Here is a 21,117-nt window from a genome sequence, read left to right as displayed (position 1 = left end):
CACTTCTGTCGTCTTGCTAAGGCTGTTCTTCGTTAGAAGGTGCTTTACTTTTTGCCTACTTTACCCTTGTAAGACCGTTTCTAGAATATGCAAGAATTGTTTGGTTCCCACAATCGATCACCAACATCATTCGGTTTGAGAGAATGCAACGAAAAACAGTAAGCTTCATTCGTAACAAATATAAACGTACTGACTCCCCTACCGACCTTGCAGCATGATCTGTCCTGCCATCACTAGCATATAGGGGCAAACGAGTCCCGCTTCAAGTTTTTGTACTAATTATTACACAACTTCAATATAAGTGTATCAAAATACGCGTCTTTCTCACAGTCATGGCAACTGCGGCTTAAGCATGCGCATACACTGATTGAATACCCATGTCGAACCAACACCCTCAAGCATTAATTTTTCCTCTTAGCTATCAGCGAATGGAATCAATTCGATCCATCGATTACCAGTGCTGATTCGCTATCTTCCTTCACCTTATGGTTAAATCTAACACAAATAAGTAAAGTGCTCACAGTCCCACATTCTACCACAGTATTGCGCAGTCTGCATATGTTGTCATTCCTCGATAAGTTTTCTTTTTTTCTTTTGTGCGGTTGGCTGTGGTAACATTTGTGATCTGTTGCCTTCTTCTTGTTGACTTGTTTCCAGTTTTTTTTTTTGTTACCGTAAAGTATTCCGCCTACTACTGTGCTTGCTATCATGAACGTCGGCTCCTATGCTTGTTGTTTCTTTTTTTTTTCAACTGTCCCGAGTTCTGATATTATTATTTCCTAATGTGCCTAGTAGTAGTTATCAAATATTTATTGTCGAATTCATTCTGTTTTGATCTGTTTGTAGTTTGTCTTTTATTATTTTCAACTTTCTATTATACTGGTTGCCCCCCTGCTACGGTCTCGTATTGATACTTGCAGTATTGTAAATAAATAAAATGACCGTCTAGTAGAGGGACATATTAAGCTATCATCCTTTCGGGTACGGTGCAGTCTGGTTGGCGTTTCTTCCCCTCACGCCGTTCCTTTCTTCATTTCACACCATATAGCATCTTGTTGCTTCTTCCAGGCCTACCCATGCTCCCCGGATTTCGTTATTTATTTTTCTCCCCTTCTGCGGCGCTGTTTTGCCTCACTTGGCTGCCGCCTCATTTTCACCCATCACTGTCGCTGGTCTCCATCGGGATAGGATCGCGTTACGTACTTCAAGGAGAAACTAAAACGAGAGCTGCAAAGCGACCAGGGCAGCAAGAAGCGAAGAAAAGGGATGACGGAGGAGGCCGAGGTGATGGGGGTAAGTGGGTCCTCCAAGAAGCGCATCGCTTGAACGCGTCGCGATGCATCGCCGTCAATAGCGCGCGTCTCCGGGCGGTCGCATTGATCAGCGCGTCGTGGCGGGTCCTCCTAGCGACGGGAGGAGATCAGAAAACTCCGCCGCAGTTGGAAGGAGCAGGGGAAGGCTCCGGACCCGCGCGACCCGTCTCGGGTCCGCCAGTAACTGGGCAAACAAGTTTGCCAGGCGTGGAGCATCCAATATCGGCGTTCGGCGGAAAGTGGCCGCGGCCCGCGCGACACGAGACCTCGGCTCTGCGCTCGCGCAGAGCGCCTTTATTGCGGCGTCGGCCTTTTACCCCGCGCATTGGGTCGGCCGGCCGGAAAGCCCCGCAGCTGACCGCAGGCCGGCCACGCGGCTGCACGCGGACGCCCAGCAGCGTGCGTCCAGTCCGTGCGACGGCCGAACCGAACCGTCAGCAGCGCTCCGCGTCGCTTGTGCCTATGCGTTAGTGAGATGCGAAAACCATATAGGCGCACGCGCACGGGCTTTTTAAGACACCTGGGTCGTCGTACAGCGTCCATTCCCGCTTAAGTTAATTTCAAGCCAGCCATTGAATTGCACCTTTATAAACACACTATTATCAGCCCTCCCCTCATGTAAATTCCTTGTCAAAAGCGCCCTTCAGGTATCTTAAATTAGTAATTAATTTTGACCTGACATGTGGTCACGAACCTCTCAGCGCTGGTTGTTCTCCTGCAGAACCACCTACAAAAAAAATTCAGTTTTCTCATGCACATTTTCGGAGATTGAACAGACTAAAAATCGTGTATAAAAATCTAGAGGAATTTCTCGCGCCCACCGAATGGCAGTGTACTCAGAAGAGAGAGCGCTTCGTTTGCTGTGTAGTCATTTGAGAAGTGAGCAGAAGCGGGACAGCGATCGCGCTCCAGCTGCCTGCACCGCATTAAGAGCGGCGAGAGAGAAATCCTCAGCTGTGGATTCTCGTTGCAAGGCAAACAAGAAGCAGCGGTATCAGTGTGCCAAGACGAACAGGTGCTCCCGATATTCGCCAGCGCGAAGAAAAGAGACACAACGAGAAAACGGAGATACGTGTTCGTGACCTTCCTTGCAGCTTCCCTGAAAGTTGCGGCGTCGAGGAGACGAGCAAAGTCGCTGCGGGGAGAGAAATAAAAAAGCGGGAAAAAAAATAAATCGAGAGCCGCGGGTACAGCCAGAGTAGCCAGTGTGCTGTAACGCCGAAATGACTTATTATAGTGCCGGGCGGCACCCCCAGACTCCGGTCTGCCACAAGAAGTTATTGCCCACCTCTTCTATATACACTGAGTCAGCACAAGATCTCTCTGCGCTCTGGTTTCTCGGTATACTATACCGCACTCCACTCTGTCGTCTTCTGCGTTTTTTTTTTAGAAGGCCATGAGCCCTTTCATTTTGTTGTTTTTGCCTTTTCCCTCAACGCCCCTAATCTCTTCCTTTTTTCTTGTATATTATTTCGTTCCGCCCGACATCTCCAGGTGCGCTGTATACTCTCATTCTGTCGCTGCCGACGAAGCAACATGCTCTGCGGAAAGCATCTTCGCTTCCAGAGAGCATCATCTGAAGCACATTCGGGAGTGGCATTCGAGGATTCCGTTGCATGAACCACAGAAAATAAAAGTGCACAACGCACTAGGTCATGTCAGGACGATAACAAGGAACCAAGTACGCTCGAAAAAGGAAACAGAAGCGCTATTTTTAAACAAGAACGCCGAGCGACAGTGGGAGACCTCGCCACGAACATAAGCTAGCGATCAAGGTCGCTGTCACTTGACAATAATCACGAAACGCATTATGCTAATAACTCAACTGCTTCAGTTCAGCAGTTCCGTATGTTGACAGCGGGGCTGTAAATCGGCGAAACTGCGTGATAAACACAGGATCATTACTGAGCTCGCCGCAGCGTGTCCACTAATCGTGCTTCAGCAAGAGGCTGGAGATCGCGTGAAGACGTCTTCAATTAAGCAATGAAAATTAAGAAAAACTAATACAGGGCAGAATTTAGCACAAAGTTTCATCTACTTTTCTTTCCTTCTTTTCCTGTTTCGCCTTATTGAACAGTAGTCTTGAAGTAAACCAACTGCAGGAAGCCAGGAAGAGGAGGCTACATTTAAAAGATTTTACGTAGAGCATCGCAATAACTCCGAGTTTTATGGGCTCAGTATAAAGTGCTCAAATTAATTTAAACAACCTAACGTTCTTTAATGTTCACTGAAGCCACTTAATAGCACTGTTTTCTTCACGACTTTTTTTTTTCCAAATATCGCTGCCGCGGCAGAAGAGGAAGGTTCCCGGTTAATTGCAGTCCCGGCTCATCAAGAAGCAGCAAAATAGTGGAGCGTCTGCTAAGACATTCCGCACATCTGCGTAGAGGCGAACCGATGTGCACAAGAGGGCGCACAATTTTGTTTTTAAGTTTCTGCTTTCCATTGCCTCCTTTTCGTTGTCCTTCCTCGGCTACGCGTCCTTGCTTTTCTCCTTTGTGTCATTTTTTTCTGTCACATTTATTACCTTTCCAACTGGAAGCTGTCTTGTTCAAAGGCATCCATGTAGGCACACCGTCTCTACAGTATGTAATTAACGAAGGCTATAGATTCCATAGTATGCAATCAGCAATGTAATCAACAAATTGGCTTGACACTTGTGTGAAGGCCGCCACTATGTTGCCTGGAAATATGGTTTTCGCGGACAGAGTTTATTTATTTATTTATTTATTTATTTATTTATTTATTTATTTATAATGAGGGCTTCGCTCGAATTATTCCATAAAACTTCTTCTTGGACTAGTGATCATTTTGAACCCAGGAAAAGGAGCAGCGTCAAAGCATGCAACCATAGACGAAGAAAGGAAAAGGCACAAGCGCTGACTCTCAACTGAATTTTATTCGCGGAAGGCACACCTTAAATAAGACAAGGAACAGAGGTGAAGAGCAGAAGAACGGATAATCGTGAAAGATAACAGCAAGCCCAAGCAAGCAACAAGACATGATAAACTCAAACGTTAGCTGCTTCTACACAGTCAACCTATGCTGCAAAGAATGATAATGAGGGAGTTCCGATGCAAGTGTCGTCATATCTCTTAATATAGTATGCTTCCAGGCTAACGCAGTCTCGTCGGCACTCTTACCTAGAATCATAGTCACGCCTAAACGAGCCATGCATCCTCTGCACTTACATATGTGCGCAACCAAATGTGCGCACTCATCTTTTAACTTACTTAAATTTCTGGCACGTTCCCCCAATCGTTCGTTGATGCAACGGCCGGTTTCGCCTACAAACCTTTCCACACGTCATGGGAATGGCTCAAATGGCGCCCGTTGAGCACTTCACAAACGGAGTGTCATGCCGTATCTGGCATCCTCTTTTTTTTTTGGGGGGGGGGGGGGGGGTGGAACCGCAAATCCGTGGGCATAGCTTTCCCAGCTTGTTGGGCGCCGAAAATACAACGGACACACCATGCCTGTTGGCCACCTTCTCGATGTTGTGCGATGTTCTGTGCAAGTACGGAAAAGCCACAGGCTTATCGGCCTTCCGACGATCACCATTCATTTTGCTTGTTCCATTCTTCAGTTTCTGCAGCAGGGTTTCAGCGACAGTAACCAACCCCGAAGGGGGAAAACCCGCCGCCAAAAGTTGACTTATCTGATTCTGAAAACCGCTTTGCATCTGATGCGGCCACGATTTTTTGAGACCGGATTCCATACAGTGCTACGCAATGGCGCTTTTGACAGTCTTCGAGTGTGCCGAATCATAAAAAAGCAAATCCTTTTTTGCACGAGGGCTCAAAAGAGTCATTGCATCGTACTGTATGGAATCCTGTCTCAGAAAATCGTGCCCGCATCAGTTGCAAAGCAGTTTTTAGAGTCAGATTAGCCGACCTTTGGCGGCGGGTATTCCCCCTTTGGTCTTGATTACTGTCGCTGAAACCTTGCTTCAGAAACTGAAGAATGGAACAAGAAAAATGGATGGTAATCGTCGGAACGCCGATAAGCCTGCGGCTTTGCCATACTTGCAAAGGACATCGCACAACGTCAAGAAGGTGGTCAACAGGCATGGTGTGTCCGTTGTACTTTCGGCGACCAACAAGCTGGGAAAGCTATGACCACGGATTTGCTGCTCCAGAAAAAAAAAAAAGAGGATGCCAGATACGGCATGACACTTCGTTTGTGAAGTGCTCAACGGGCGTGATTTAAGCCATTCCCATGACATGTGGAAAGGTTTGTAGGCGAAGCCGGCCGTTGCATCAACGAACGATTGGGGGAACGTGCCCGAACTTTAAGTCAGTTAAAAGATGAGTGCGCACATTTGGTTACGCACGTAGGTAAGTGCAGAGGATGCGTGGCTCGTTTGGGTGTGACTATGATTCTAGGTAAGAGCGCCGACGAGACTGCGTTAGCCTGGAAGCATACTACATTGAGAGATATGGCGACACCTGCATCGGCACTCCCTCATGTTATCAGTCTTTGCAGCAGAGGTTGACTGTGTAGAAGCAGCTAACGTTTGAGTTTATCATGTCTTGTTGCTTGCTTGGGCTTGCTGTTATCTTTCACGATTGTCCGTTCTTCTGCTCTTCACCTCTGTTCCTCGCCTTATTTAAGGTGTGCCTTCCATGAATAAAATTCAGTTGAGAGTCAGCGCTTGTGTCTTGTCCTTTCTTCGTCTGTGGTTGCATGCTTTGGCACTGCTCCTTTTCTTAGGCTCAAAATATTATCAGAGGTACTGTAACGCTGGTGCCGATATGCCCAAAGTAAAATAGAATGCTTGTGGAGGCTCGAATACTTTTTTCGGGTGCAGGTGAAAAGTATACAAGGGATTTTTTTCAGCGTCTTATGTTCATTTCGCACCTTGTTCTGTTCTTGCTCCTTCCGTAAGAAAGCTAAGAACAAACTTGTATTAATTTCAAGCAGATAAGCCAGCTCTACCAGCAGCCGTCACGTGAACTCATGAGTTCTGAGCTTAAAAATGTATATGAGCCTGCTCTTCTCTCCGCCTTTCGCTCTTTTTCCATACCTGACCTATTCTACCTCGAGACGTTCACAAACACTACAGGATGATGTTTAACTTTTGCTGCTTGCAGCAAGAATCACTGATGACATCGAAGCGGGAGATTTAATTTCAGTGAAGGGGCTTATATATCCGTTCGCTACACTATCGCGTAACGCCCACGTGACGTTAGATTGACACCCAGTTTAGTCATACACTGGACCTGAAAGACTTCACTGGCTGCCGAAGCAAGATTTCAGCATTAAGTGCAAACTTCAGCGAGCGCCGAGCGGCCCGCAGCAAATAAAGGCTGACTGCAACAAAGCCTGCTAAGGAAAGCTTCGTAACCCGCGGATGCAAGGAACGAAATTCTGCTGGCGAGGTTGCAACATGCTGTTTCCTACGTAGAAGTTGAAATGAAAAAATTATAAAAATGCAAGCCTTTTCACTAGGCGCTCTGGGGAGCGTTCAAATGGCAGCTCGAAACTGGAAAGACTGACATTGAAAACTTAGCCCACCACTGTCGCCTTGAGGGTGGGCAGGGCATACGGTAATCTATTCCGTCAGAAACTCAGGCGGGCATTCGAAGAGATTGAAACCACCAGACGGGGAAAGTTCTTGAGCCGGTGCGTGGCTGTAGGCGCGCAAAAGAACAGAATACTGTTTAGACAATACCAAAGTCATTGCTGGGAAGCGAGTGAATCGGGTCGCCTCTGCTTTTCGATGTTGAAACGGCCACCGGAATCCTTGAGCCTGATTGACATGGCGAGAACATGGGAGTCGCTTGCTTTAATAAAACAAAATACGTACAGTGAACCGCTCAACGGCTGCAGTCAACAAATCCCAGGACACGCTATGCATTACTTCGTTTATTACCGGTTGAAAAGATGTTCGTTATTTCACACAAGTCGTGCATTAAATGTAGAAAGCCCGCATAACGTGGTACCCTCATCGTGCATTCGCGTAAGCCTTCGTTAGATGTGTCATATATATTTTTGAGGTCTTTATGCACCCAGCATCGCATATTTATGCGGGATTTGCAGGTCTGGGAACTACTTCAGCGGGGAGTTGGCAGAGAGCGCGAAGAAGAGAGAGCAGCAAGAGAGATTAACCAGGCATAAAGCGAGTAAAGCCTAAGTGCTGTAAGGGCAAAGTGCTAACATATGGACCTCCAAGCTTCGGGTGGTCGGCGTGATCGATTACTACGCGGGCATAAATGGAAAATTTAATATCGCGCCATTTCCGCGGGCAGCCGTCCTCCATCGTGCACCGGCGATTCGCGGTCAATTTGTCTCGAGAGGCATGGCAGCAGGCAATGAATATTGGCGAGCGGCGCTTTGTTAATGAGCCACGCGGCTGGCCGCCCAGAGAGCCGATTCCGCGACCATACCGGTGGCTCGTAGTATAGTGCCGGCAGCGTAATGACCTGTGCTATCGGCTCTCGGGCTCGGAGAAGTGGCTAATTAGCATCGCCCTTCGTTGAATTCTTCTTTTTCCTAGGCAATGCTCCTACGCCGTGCGCTTTGTTCTCCACAACTGTTCCACGGAGGATGAAACGGACCACTTTTCTATGGCGAGCTCCCTCGGGTACAGTTTGCGCCCCTGGATAGTAGACCTCCGCGGTCCTCGCACTCAAGCCGGCCAAGCATCTCTCTGAACACCTCGCAAACTTCTCGGACCGTTCCACCCAGTCGGTTTTTATCCTTCAAACGACGTAGTAATCGCGCGCGCGAAAAACCTGACCGCCCCACGCAAAGGGACAAACGGACAGAGCTTCGAAGAAGACGCAGTAACCGCGAATGGCCAACTAGTTGCTTGTTACCGGGCCCGCTATCAGCTTTACAAGAGCGCTCGGCTGGCGATTATCTCGCCTCGCTCGAGCATCGAGAATCGAACGAAGGTGATCTCGCGCGGGAGCGCAAAACGGGAAGCCGCGATATCTTTTGTGCGGTCTCGTTTTGTGCTTGCCTCAGAGCGCCAGACTTCCTGGTCGCTGCAGCGCAGCGCGAAGAGCGTTCAATGCTCCGCCAGGCCCGATACGTGAAAGCCTTCTATAACCCGGCACTTCCGGCGAAATCTCGTTGGGAGGGTTGAAGGATCCTGCGAAAGGCAGCTTCTGCGTCCGGCAGGCAGCTGAAAGCGTCGGAATCGCGGACCGAGGCGAACGCCTTTTGGGCAATCAACGATAAAGCAATTGGCTGAGTGCCGCTCCCCCGTTCGTCACTGCTCTGCAGCTCTGGCCGGCGCCGCTGAGCACTGCACGAGCCGGCCTCGGAACTGCGTAGCCGCAGGCTGAGGTGCGCCGCCAGCTGGCTCCCGGAGGCGGCGTCGATAGGACCATCGTGTCCGCGCCGTCGGTGGATGCCGGCTGTGGGTCGGGACCCACTTTGTGGCCACGCTGGGCCAAAATGAATAAGTGCGATCGGGAAACGCGACATTAAGGGGCGATTGCGATAATGCTGGGCTGTAAGAATAACAGTCTTGGAAAAGGCGGGCTATGCGCAAGTACTGACCGTTACCGCAAACGTGGGTCAAAGCAAATCGGCTGCGTGGCCCTTGCACAGCACACGATAGCCTTCTTAAATAAGACCCCCACGCTTAAGTTTCAACCTTTAGGTGAGTGAAAAAGCACGAACAACCGATTTTCGGTTTCCTCGCTCACATGGTGGTGGTGCGGGTTACAGCTATCTCATGAAGGGGCTCTGTGTTCACATATACTCGTGCCCGTGAAAACAGAGGGTAGTGCAGTCATCGCCGCAGCTCACTGGTAGAGCACACCTCGAGACAGGTGTTGGTTGTAGGTACGGCCGCTACGCTTGGCCGTCTTACATTTCTATTAACTTTCTTTCATACAGCCCAAACGCCTTAGTCTTGCGCTTTATTAAAAAAACACTTTTTTCCTTCTATGCATTTCCTTCGTTAGAGTGGCTGCTGGTCCCATTTAACTCCTTCACTTTAACGCCCTTCATCACTCTTATACTGCTTTCAGCGTATTCCTTTTTACGTAGTGGCCCATGTTGTCTTGCGTGCCAAGAGAACAAAAGATATGTTGAGGCAGCCCTAAATAGAACTTGAAATAAAAATGCCCTTATCCCACACATCCGAAGTGCCAGTTTACAAATTGGCAGTCAATGATCAAGTCTACCAGTAGCGAATAAAAGTCACGCTTGCGCAACGCTTTCGTGCCCGCGTCTACCCTGTGATCTTTAGGCGTCCAGAGCGCTCCGCTAGGCCTAACGAGGAATGGGGCTTCCGCAGGTACATGGCGATCATGCGTCCACTGCGGCCTCGGATGTCCAGGGCGACGACGCTGAACATCGCCATCGGGATCTGGGTGGCGAGCAGTCTGCTCTCGCTGCCCAACATACTCCACTCGACGACCAAAGAGGAGTTCTACGACAACGGTGACAAGCGCGTCATCTGCTACATCCTCTGGCCTGACAGTGACGATGGCGTCACTGCGAGCCACGACGAATACGTGTAAGTCTCCGTCCAGCGCGGTGCATCATACCTGCGAGGAGACCCTGTCCCTATGGCGCCCTGTCCGAAGTGACCATGAAGTTCTACAGGTATCGCGCAGTCGCCTCACATCGCAGAAAGAATGTCTAGGGTGCTACTCACGCGCCGCAATCACTAGAATTCTTGAGTTTTGGAAAACACAAATTGGCCTTACAAGACAGTGAAGCCTCCGCAGTGTCGTTGTGGGACAGACACTTGCGACGAATCTTTAACTCCTCGACTTATCGTGTCCTCCGTTTCAATAGAGGGGAAAAATTGACCCCCAGTCACTCTACGCTTCAAAAGTCGCAATATACGAGTTTCAAAAAGGAGTAACGTCGAATACTGGCAGCTATGCGTTCATTTATTGCAACCATCGCGCCTTTCATTGTGCTTTCCCTGTTTCATTGTTAGTGTTGCTTCACCAGAAGAGTTATGGTCATACAAACCGTCGCGCCATGGGAGCATTTGGTCGGAGATTAATGAATGCTTAGTAATGAGACCGGTGCTCGTAGTTATGGTTTCTCATAACCTTGCAATCTCACGAGATTTGTTTTTATTCATATAGTACCTAAATTTCCACTCTACTTTCCTCTGTACACAGCGAACACCTTAGCAACGCTCGTCGACTGCCGTGCCAAGTAAATAAAAATGAAATGGGCGGAGGATTGAGCTGCATCTGTGACAAGCTCTAGCTTAAACAAAATTTTCGTGCATGCGCCGATTTCCACTGCATACGGAAAAATGAGTGCTGATCTTTCCTGAATACTTTTCCTGTACTCATACGCGCCGCACAACGAGTGGTTTTGCAAAAGCCCAAAGCAGAAGAAATATATCACTTAATCGAAGCAAAATCATGCCCGTTGCGCAGTCAAGTTATTTAAATTACATCGTATGTTAAATCAGGCCTTGGTAACATCATACCTCTATCTATTTATTTATCCTTTACCTACAGCGCCAGTTTCACAATACAGTGGAGGGGGTTGATAAGGTATGGTTGATAGGAAATTCTTTACTTTGCGCCTTCGCTCTTGACTATCTCGCGTCGCAGTCCTCCAGTTAGTAGACTCCAGTTTTACAACAGCCGAAAATCGATGCTTCTCGGGTTGAGTACTGTCGAGGTCAAAAGTAACTGAACACCTCCCTCCGCCCTTCATGTGCCAAATCGTGAGGCACTATGCCGCACTGTATGCGGGCGCCACCTAACGAGACCGGTGCACTGCGACATCAGTAGTGCATCATCAGGTGGCGCCCGCAGTGCGGCACGGTTGTCGTGATATCCATCCGTATGTCGATGTAGGCGCAGTCACACTACTCTCCCTGAGGCCGTATGGTTTAGAGATAACAGTGGTCATGTGAATGAATCTGTGGTGGAAGTAAGCAAAAAGCGATTGGAAGATTGGTGGCTCAAAAGTAGAGAGCTGACATAATATCAGAATTGTAAGATTAAAAATGTATTTAGAGGAAGTGGCGAATATATAGACCGATTTACAACGCCGTTAAATAAATATAAAGAAAGAAAAATAAATGCAATAAAGACAAGCATGGTGGCAACTGCCACCACCCTGATTCAAAGCGGACGCTGTTACCATCCATCCATCCATCCATCCATCCACCCACCCATCCATCCATCCATCCATCCATCCATCCATCCATCCATCCATCCATCCATCCATCCATCCATCCATCCATCCATCCATCCATCCATCCATCCATCCATCCATCCATCCATCCATCCATCCATCCATCCATCCATCCATCCATCCATCCATCCATCCATCCATCCATCCATCCATCCATCCATCCATCCATCCATCCATCCATCCATCCATCCATCCATCCATCCATCCATCCATCCATCCATCCATCCATCCATCCATCCATCCATCCATCCATCCATCCATCCATCCATCCATCCATCCATCCATCCATCCATCCATCCATCCATCCATCCATCCATCCATCCATCCATCCATCCATCCATCCATCCATCCATCCATCCATCCATCCATCCATCCATCCATCCATCCATCCATCCATCCATCCATCCATCCATCCATCCATCCATCCATCCATCCATCCATCCATCCATCCATCCATCCATCCATCCATCCATCCATCCATCCATCCATCCATCCATCCATCCATCCATCCATCCATCCATCCATCCATCCATCCATCCATCCATCCATCCATCCATCCATCCATCCATCCATCCATCCATCCATCCATCCATCCATCCATCCATCCATCCATCCATCCATCCATCCATCCATCCATCCATCCATCCATCCATCCATCCATCCATCCATCCATCCATCCACCCATCTATCCATCACGTATCGCCTTGTTTTTGGTGTTTTTTTCTGCGCGCGCATATGAATTGAATTGCATATTTGCAGGCGCTTTGCGTGGCAATAAAATAGTTGCAGTCAGCACTTTGTGGCATCTACCCTGTCGGTCCTTGTTCTTTTATTGTGCGCTTTATCAAATAGAGAGGTCCAGTAGCATCTACCATGCGTGCGCTGCAAGGTGCATGTCACCGCGCCGTGCATGCAGGTACAACGTGGTGATACTGATTGTGACGTACATGATCCCGATGACATCGATGGCCTTCACCTACTTCCGCGTGGGCCGTGAGCTGTGGGGAAGCCAGAGCATTGGCGAGTGCACAGCCAAGCAGATCGAAGCCATCAAGTCGAAGAGAAAGGTGAGTTCGTGCAAGTTTGCGGAGCGCATGCGTTGGCATTCGCTGCTGGCGGCACCAGGCGATGCCTTCTCCGCCTGCTGTCGATGCTGTTGGCTGTGGTCCGAGACCGGACGCCAGAAGGCAAACGCTGTGGGCGCGTTACCCGTTCACGTCACGTGGGGCCATGTGCGAGAGCGAATTCACTTGGCGGGCACTGAAAGTACAGGTTTCGCAAATAGCGCCCTTAAACAATGCACACACTAATGTCCACTTGCGGAACAGTGCCGACGTACAGTGCTGTTCGCAATTTGAAATGCCAAATGTGAACGAACCGAAACGCAAGTTTTCTATTCCTTCGTATCTGTTATTTAATACACGGATAGTAACTTCATCTGCCTGAACCTCACCAAATAATCTGCAGAAAGTATGCAAATACGAAGCGAACTCATCAGCATTCTTTTCTACTTTGTGTGAATGAAATGCAAAGAAAAAAAGTTAGTACTTTCATCGCGTTTTTAGAGCTTTCATCGCTCGGATAACTGCACTTTTTCTTTACGTGGAGTAGCTAGTTGTGCTGTTGGTCATCTCTGACTTAGTATTTTGTGTATTTTAATTAGAAAACGTTTATTGTCAACACTGAACCCTAGCGGGCACTACATTAGATGGCTTCGAGCCCATGGCTCTCGGCGCCCTTGGGAGCCCACTCAGTGGCCCGGACTTGCGTTAACCGGTCTGAGCTGGCCAGTATAGATAGCCCCCCACCGCTCTAGAGAAGGGACAGGTAGTAGGTCCGCCGGTGGCGGCGCCTTATTGCAGCCCCATAGAATGTGATCGTATCCGGCTATCTCGCCGCATTCTTTGCAAGTCGGATTGTATTGTGTTGGGTACATGTGAGCTAGTCTGGACGGACTAGAGAAGGCTCGCGTCTGGAGCCGACGCCACGTTACCTCCTGCCTTTTGTCGAGCTTTTTGTCTGATGCCGGGTAGATCCTCCTTTCCAGTTTAAACTGACTGGTGTAGTCGTGAAAGGATATGAATGCATCTCTCGTTAAATTCGGGGACTCAACCCGGCTCAGTGCTCGGCTGATATAACCTCGAGTTATACTGCGAGCCAGCTTATTTACCCTGTTCCCCGAGTGTGCCGGCACCCATATTAGTTCCACCTCTCTTTGGTTCCAGTCTTGATGTCGTAGGATTCGTTCTGCCTCCTGGGAGATCATACCCCGCGCGAAATTGTTTATAGCCACCTTGGAGTCGCTAATTATGGTGACTGCTTTGGTGCTGGACACTGCCATGGCGATAGCCGCCTCCTCCGCTATCCCTGAGTTCATTGTTTTCACCGAACCGGCTGTTAATATTTCACCCGTGTCGTTCACACCCACGACCACCAAGGAGTCGCTTCCTTCGTATTCCGCCGCGTCTACATAGGCTGTGCATTCCGAGCCTTCTAGCTTGGCTTCAAGGACCCTTGCTCTTGTTCTTTTCCTGCCTTCGTGAAAAGCAGGGTGCATGTTGTTTTGGAATTGCTTTAAAAGTGAGTAATTTTCTCACTTCGGTCGGTAGTTTTGCCTGCGCGTTTCTTTCCGGGATTCTGTCATATAGTCCTAGGTAGCTCAGGATCTTCCACCCCAGGGGTGAGGTTGCGAGCCTCTTTAATTGCGCAAATATATCTGCTTGGCATAGTTCCGTGTTGGTGTTGTAGATGCCCAGTTTAAGAAGTCTTTCCGTAGGGGTGCAGGGGCAGCCCCAAGGCTGCTTTATAAGCCTGCCTTATGATCCCGTCGATTTTGTTCTTTTCCGCCAGCCCTAGCGTGAGGTAGGGGATGGCGTATACTATTCTGCTTATCACAAAAGCCTGAACCATTCGGCAGAGACCTTTCTCTTTGATTCCCCGTCTTTTGTTAGCTATTCGCCTTATCAGCCTGGTTGTCATGTTAATTTTCGGCTTAAGGCTGTTAATTGTCTCTGTGTTCTTTCTATTGTCCTGTATTTTATATGTCCTGTATTTTATATGTCATCGTTATGATCGCGATTTCTCACCCTCTTCTACACTTCTCTCATTGAATTTAACCACGTTGTCTGTCCGTCGCCACACTGAATCATTAAAATTCTTACATTGTGTCGTCAATTCCTCAGTAAGGCTGTCAGCTAACCACTACATTAACTTTGCACCATTATCATCTACAAGAAGTCATCACGAGCTTAATTTGATACCGTATTTTGCGCGTGCTAATTTGTTCAAATTCAGTTTTTTTCCCCGTTCAATAGAAGCCTGGAATTCTCTACCCGGGTCCATTCGTTCTTGTCCATTTCAAAACTTTGTAACTGCCGTTGAAGACGCATAATAGCTGTGTATTCTTACCCTGTCGTTAACAGTTCCTTTCTTGTTTGATATTTCATTTGTGATTTTAACTTTTTGTAGTGCTCACTTTGTACATTTTGCTGCATTTTGTTTCCTTGCTTTTTTGTGTGTTTTCCCACTCCTGCCATAGCGCATATAATTGCGCTGCAGTATGTATAAATAAATATAAATAAATAAATAAATAAATAAATAAATAAAATAATCAGTCCTAGGACCCTGATTTTGTCCACTCTGGCTACCAGTGTCTCATTTACCTATTCGAGAATGTTTCCTGCGTTTATATCGCGTTTGCTCGCCCCTCGGATCACCAGAAGTTCGGATTTGCTTGGCGAGCATTTTAACCCTGCCCATTCCGCGTATTCCTGGGCAATATCGATCACCTGTTGGAGATTTTGTTCTCTTTTCCCATCGTTGCTTGTGTGCGTCCACACTGTTATGTCGTCCGCATATAACGTATGTTTTATCCCTTCGACAGTCTTCAATAGTGGCGGTGAGGTTCTTCAACGCCAGGTTGAATCAGAAAGGAGAGAGCACTGAGCCCTGCGGGGTGCCCTTGTCTCCCAGCTTAAAAGTTTCGGACTTGATGTCTCCTAGATTCATTTCTGCTGTTCTTTCGGTTAGAAAGTTCCTAACGTAATCGTAAGTCCGCTTTCCAGGGGCAATCTCCGCCAGATTAGTTAGTATGACCTCGTTTTTGACGTCATCAAAGGCTTCATGTAGGTGGAGGCCCCAGTATAGTTAAGGCGCCCCTTTGTTGGGCTGGTCTATGATGTCTGCTTTGAGCTGGAGCATGACGTCCTGCGTGGGCAACTTGCTCCTAAAGCCTAGCATCGTTTCAGAAAATACCCCCCTTTCCTCTGCGTATTCCTGGAGTTTGTTTAATATTGCAAGCTCCATCAGCTTCCCAAGGCACGACGTTATAGTGATATCGGCCTGAGGTTGCCCACTTCAAGTTTATTCCCGGGTTTTGGAATAAAAATCACTATGCATGTTTCCATTCCGAATGTAGATGACCTCGTTTCCATATTTCATTTAGGTAGTCTGTGACTGCCGTGACCGAGACTAGATCTAGGTTTCTTATCCCCCTTTTTTTGGTTACCCCATCTGCCCCCGCCGCCCACGTGGTTGAATCATTGCTCTCCATACCTCCGCTATCGAGATGTCCTCATCGAGCTCTGTGTTCTCTGCTCCTCGGTAAGCTGGAGATTAACCCCCTTTGTCTTTGTTAAGGTATCTGCTCTTCAGTTCCTCTATTATGTTCGCGGCCGTTCCCTGGTATTTGTGAATCAATCGTTTGAGCTTCCCTTGGGCCGCCGACTTAGTTTGTCTTAGGTCTAGCAGGTGGCGAAGAAAATGCCACGGGTTCTTGTACCTAAGCTTCCTATTCATTTCATCGCAGATCTGTCCCCAGTGTTGACTCTGAAACCCGTTTGTGTAGTCCTCTATTTGTTTTTCGAGTGTCGATATTCTCTTCTGTAGCCTTCTATTGTGTTTCTGCTTTTTCCACCTCTTCATGAGTCTCTCGTGGGCTTCCCACATGTGGGCCAGCCTCAAGTCTGCGATGTCATGTCCGGTGGTTGGGGTCTCTCTAGTGTGTCTTTTTTTCGTCTCTTTTGAGTGTCTCGACCCATAGATTTAGATCTGATATCTCCCTCGGAGCGCTTCTGTCCCTGACTTTTCTGAGAGTATCCCAGTCTGTCAGTTTCGTTTCGTGCAGCTTCCCCTTCATCGGGCTGATTTGTGTTTCAATCTCTATGATACAGTGATCGCTACCCAAGGTGTGTCCTGTGTTTGACCGCCTCTCACCCTCTAGGTCTTTGCCTAGCGTCAAGTCTGGGGACGTGTCTACACTGGCGCTATTGCCTATCCTCGTGGGGTCTTGCGGTTTTTTTAGTAGCGTGAGCCTTAAGTTTTAGATTTCTGTCCATAGTTTGTTTCCTTTGGGAGAGGCCGTCCAATATCTCCATGCCGGATGCGGGGCGTTTAAGTCTCCCGTGATTACTAGTACTTTCTTATAAGATAGTCTAATGGCTTTCCGTAAGAGGTCCGCCAGCCCTGTGCCCCGGTTTCTCGGTGAGTTGTATGTATTCAGAATAAAGAGACTGTTGTCCCCTTTTGTGTTTTGGATTATTTCTAATATCACGTAGTCCTCGCTTGTGTTTTCGAGTGCGTGTTGTGTTGCCGTCAGATTTTTCTGCACCAGTGTGGCCGTGAACGACTTGGGTTTGTTCTCCCTTTGTACTTCTAGCGGGGTGTACGCGGCTTGGCCATTTAATTTGACCGTGCCGCTTGCCTCCTGTAGCTTGACTACGTCCAGAGCGTTTATCCTATATTTAATGTACGCCTGCAGTTTCCCTCTTTTTGACTGGAGGCCTCTGCAGTTCCACTGCCAGATTCTAATTTGTTGGCGAGGGACCATCACGTCGTGATTCTTGTTACTTGTCTAGTATTTTTCAACAAGTGATCTTGAGCTTCTCTTCTCTCGAGCGGCTGTCGGCCGAGCTCGCGCCATTTGGTTGCACGTTTATATCTCGCTTCGATGTGTACAGTGAGAAGATGGCGTCCTTTTCGGTCACGCTGACACTCAAGTTAAGGCTGTTTTGGGGTGTGAGATACCGATATATGCTCCTAAACACACTTCTTTTCGTTGTTGTTTTTTTAATATACCTTTTTCTGACGGTGATCACACAAAGCACTTACAAGCAAAACAGTCGCTTATCGAAGAATTGTTGCCGCTGTTTTCCATTTTACTTATTTACACCTGCAGGAGAAAATGACTACATTGCTGTTTCATGCTTGTCACTCACCAAAAGAATCGCGTAGTTGGTGAGCCTTGTGTGCACTGGGCATGCCTCTTCTTCGCTCTTTCGACGAAACTGGGCGGGCCGTATTCAGCTGCAGATGTCATTTGCGGGCATCTCGCTTCAATCTTTAGGAAATCACTGATAGAACAGAGTGCACCGAAATTTATCATTAGATAGTATACTGAGAAATGAATTCTAGCGACATCCGTTTTTTTTTTTTTTACTTCCTTGGTGCAGCCTTGAGTAAAGCTGATCAGGGCGCCGGCGAATGTAACTCTATTGTCGCCGCCGAGGTACTGTTGTAGCACCACGCAACATGTTTTGCTCTTGCTGTTGTTTTTGTCACTGAAATCCTGTGCCCAAACTTTAATTATTCTGTTCCAGTCTCGAGTCGCACAACATTCAAAACTCGATTACTTCCTTTCGCCTCGTAGCCTAAATGCCGTGCCAGTATCGACGCAGTGCACGCCCAAAGCGCCGAACCCCCGCGGACCACCGTTGGCGCACCTGCTGAGTTTTCTGCCTCTCGCAAGGCACCGCGAATTCCGTGCTTTAATCCCGCCTCGGGCGACGGCGGAGTTCAAACACACCTTCTGCTCTATACCCTTCGTTTCGTCGCGGTTTCCTGTTTTTCTCTGTTGCTGTACGCTATGCGCTGTGCCTTCGCCGTTTCTTTCAGCCCGCGTGAGCCATCGGTGAATTCAGGAGGCGCATTTTTCGCGGCTTTCAAACCCACTTATATCTCAAGGGACAAAAATGCTTCGCGGTGACCGGCTGGCTGAATCGCTGTCCTTTTGGCTCTTATCGTACATTTTTCTCTTCGCTCCTCTTGCTCCCTTCTTGCCCAGGAGAGAGGGCCGCTCTGGGGTCGTTGTTTCGGCACAATCAGCGGGAAGCCCATAAAATGGTTGCGCGCAGTTCGTACCTCCCCATCCCCCGGTTGCGTGCGTGCGTGTTCGTTTGTGCAACAGCGTTGCGGGGGCGCCTGCCGTGCGGAATCCCGAAGGAGAAGCCACGTCGCCGCGATAAGAAAGCGCGCTGCGGCGGCTGCCGCTCGGGAGGAGCTTGGCATGCCATCTTCGTCCGCGGTGTCTCCCTCATGATTCTCATTGGGCGTCGTGGGGCTCATCTTCCGAAACCACTCGCTGGGAGGAGAAGACAACAAGGGGCCCTCGGTCTGTCCGCAAGGGTCGACGGTTACGGCTCGGCCACTCCCTGCGTCGTCCCGTCCGCTCTGTGCTGCTGCCTCTCTAATGAACAATTCAGGAACTCCGGGCACTGCGCTCTTCCGGGTCTTGTTCCGGGCCCACAGCTCCGGCTGGGACGGCGCCTGTCCGACCAGTGCCTTCTCGATTTTCCTGCTTTCTCTTCGATCTGGGAAAGGAGGAAAAAAACAAAACTGAACTCCGCCCCGCCTTCCCTTCGTCCTCGCAGTGGCCTGGAATTTCTCGGCGTAAAACAGAAAGGACTTGGCCCCGAATGTTTCTGCCTTCGTTCAGGGCTCGCACCTAACGATACGGGACTACCAGTTTGAAACAGAAGCCTCTGCGCAATGGCCGAACTCTAAACCCGACCGATGTGCGGACTTTCTATTAGTTTGTCTCGCAGGGGCGAAATGTAAAATAATCGCTTAAACGCCGGATCTTTGTCCACAAGCGCTTCGATGTCGAATGAAAAGAAGAAACTAGTTGAAATGTTTCTGGTTGCCCTTTATGGCCAGAGTATAGTTCCTGTCCAATTAAGGCTTCGAGAGAACGGGGGATTCGTTTCTTTCGGTTCAGTTTATTTCATTCTTGTCCAATGAAACCGCTTTTGTAGTTTTCCTTTTCCCGAAACTGTCTCTTTTGAGCATTAATCTGAACCCAGTATCGATTTCTCACACAGCTAAAGCTAAGCTGATGAGGGAATCTTGTCCCAGAAAAATCCGACACTGGACAGCTGTTGTTCACTGTCACCAAAAAAAATATAACGCAGTTATCCATAAGTAGTACGTGCTTGCACAAAAAGTCTAATGAATGCTGATGTGTTGCCTACACACTAAACACGAATACGCCTATATGGGAGTAAATGGTAAGTAAAATGTACTCCAGCGCACTCCCTTTTATAAAAGGGTGTGCGCTAAACAAAGCGCCTACTCCTTTTTTACTTCTTTCTTTACGGTCCAACGTTCGATGGAAAAGACGCGTGTAATCTATTTTCCTCTTTTAACGCAATTTTGAATTTGCAGATGACAAAGTGAAAGTGCAGACGACAAAGTGAAAGAGCGAACAACTGCACACTTGCCGAATTATGGAACGCGCTCAATCTGAAGGCAGTCTCAAAACAGTATCAAACCCCGCTCCCACTGATCGGCCCTGAGCATGCACAGACCGTATTCAGGCCCGACCAATAGGAGCAGGGCTTTGAGACGTTTTTGAGACTGTCTTCAGATTGAGAGCGTTCCATAATCTAGCCCATGCTGTTCACGCAACACTTTTTTCTCGGCACCCTGCGTGCAAAAATGCGGACAGATTACAGCTTTTTAATTTCGGGTGTCCAACGATATGAGACAGATACTGCGTCATTTCCTTTCTCCAAAAAAACAATTATTATTATTATTAATTTCGCTGAAATATAATATAAGTAGACGGTTACTTTTCGAGGAACTGGTTGTCGCAGTTGGGCATGCCTGTTGAGCATCTCATATTCGTGCGTTGGGAGTATTGCAGGTTTGTAAGATGTGGCTAGCGCTTTGTTTGCAAACCAGTTTGGTGCTCGTGTAGTAGGGGTGTTACCTTCGTCTTCGTTAGCTTTACGGACGGCTCATCAAGATGTTCTGCGTTTTCCTTATCCGCCGAGGATTGATTTGCTAGAGCCATTAAGAAAATGATTTTTAGAATATTCTTCTCTTCCAGCCATTTCAGAAGCAGAGAGTTCTATTAGCACTGCATTCAAACCCAATGGCTGCTGGTACAAAGCGCACGGTTGTAATGACAGTCCACTTTCGTTTTTATTCTTCGAGCGCTACTACAGACCCAACATTCTGCCAGACTGATCCGCGACTCCCATGTCCTTACCGCAAAATGAGTCGCGAAATGTCGTGGTAGGCCTTCCCCTCGCGACAGCTATTTATACGGGTGTCCCCAGAAGCATAAAAATCGGTTGTCGTCCGAATCCAAGGCATTGACGCGGGCACCGGATGACGCGGCGCGACGCAACTCAAGAACGCAGCAAATTAAAGTAAAGGTCACTTTCTCGTGTCGAACGAAATCAGTACTCAGTATGCCTCCGAGCCAAGCCTTTTCGCTCAAAGGAAGAAAAACTGGTATTGTCGTGGTCCACCGGCATATTATATTTGAGCCCTTATTTCTCGTGGGTTGTCTCAACCAGCTCGGAGTCCACATGTCCCGGCTCGGAAGGCCGCAGCAGCGGTGTGATAAAGAGAAGGCACGGGCCCCGAGGAGAGTAGACAA

The 21,117-nt window shown here is 48.3% G+C and overlaps 2 protein-coding genes across 2 annotated transcripts in view; one reads left to right on the top strand and one right to left on the bottom strand.

Moving 5' to 3' along the window:
- Positions 1–21,117, bottom strand: part of LOC144114591 (uncharacterized) — a 79,045-nt gene that overhangs the window by 39,865 nt on the left and 18,063 nt on the right. The window lies entirely within an intron of this gene.
- LOC144114590 (tachykinin-like peptides receptor 99D) overlaps positions 1–21,117 on the top strand; it is a 444,243-nt gene that overhangs the window by 405,105 nt on the left and 18,021 nt on the right. The window contains exons 7-8 of the mRNA XM_077648432.1: positions 9,571–9,792; positions 12,370–12,520. Of these exons, the coding sequence (XP_077504558.1) occupies positions 9,571–9,792; positions 12,370–12,520 (373 nt within the window). The remainder of the gene's footprint in view (positions 1–9,570; positions 9,793–12,369; positions 12,521–21,117) is intronic.

This window comes from Amblyomma americanum, chromosome 1 (assembly GCF_052857255.1).
Source record: "Amblyomma americanum isolate KBUSLIRL-KWMA chromosome 1, ASM5285725v1, whole genome shotgun sequence".
Taxonomy (NCBI): Eukaryota; Metazoa; Arthropoda; class Arachnida; order Ixodida; family Ixodidae; genus Amblyomma; species Amblyomma americanum.
Note: the sequence above shows the minus strand (reverse complement) of the source record. Positions and strands in the feature narration are given on the sequence as shown.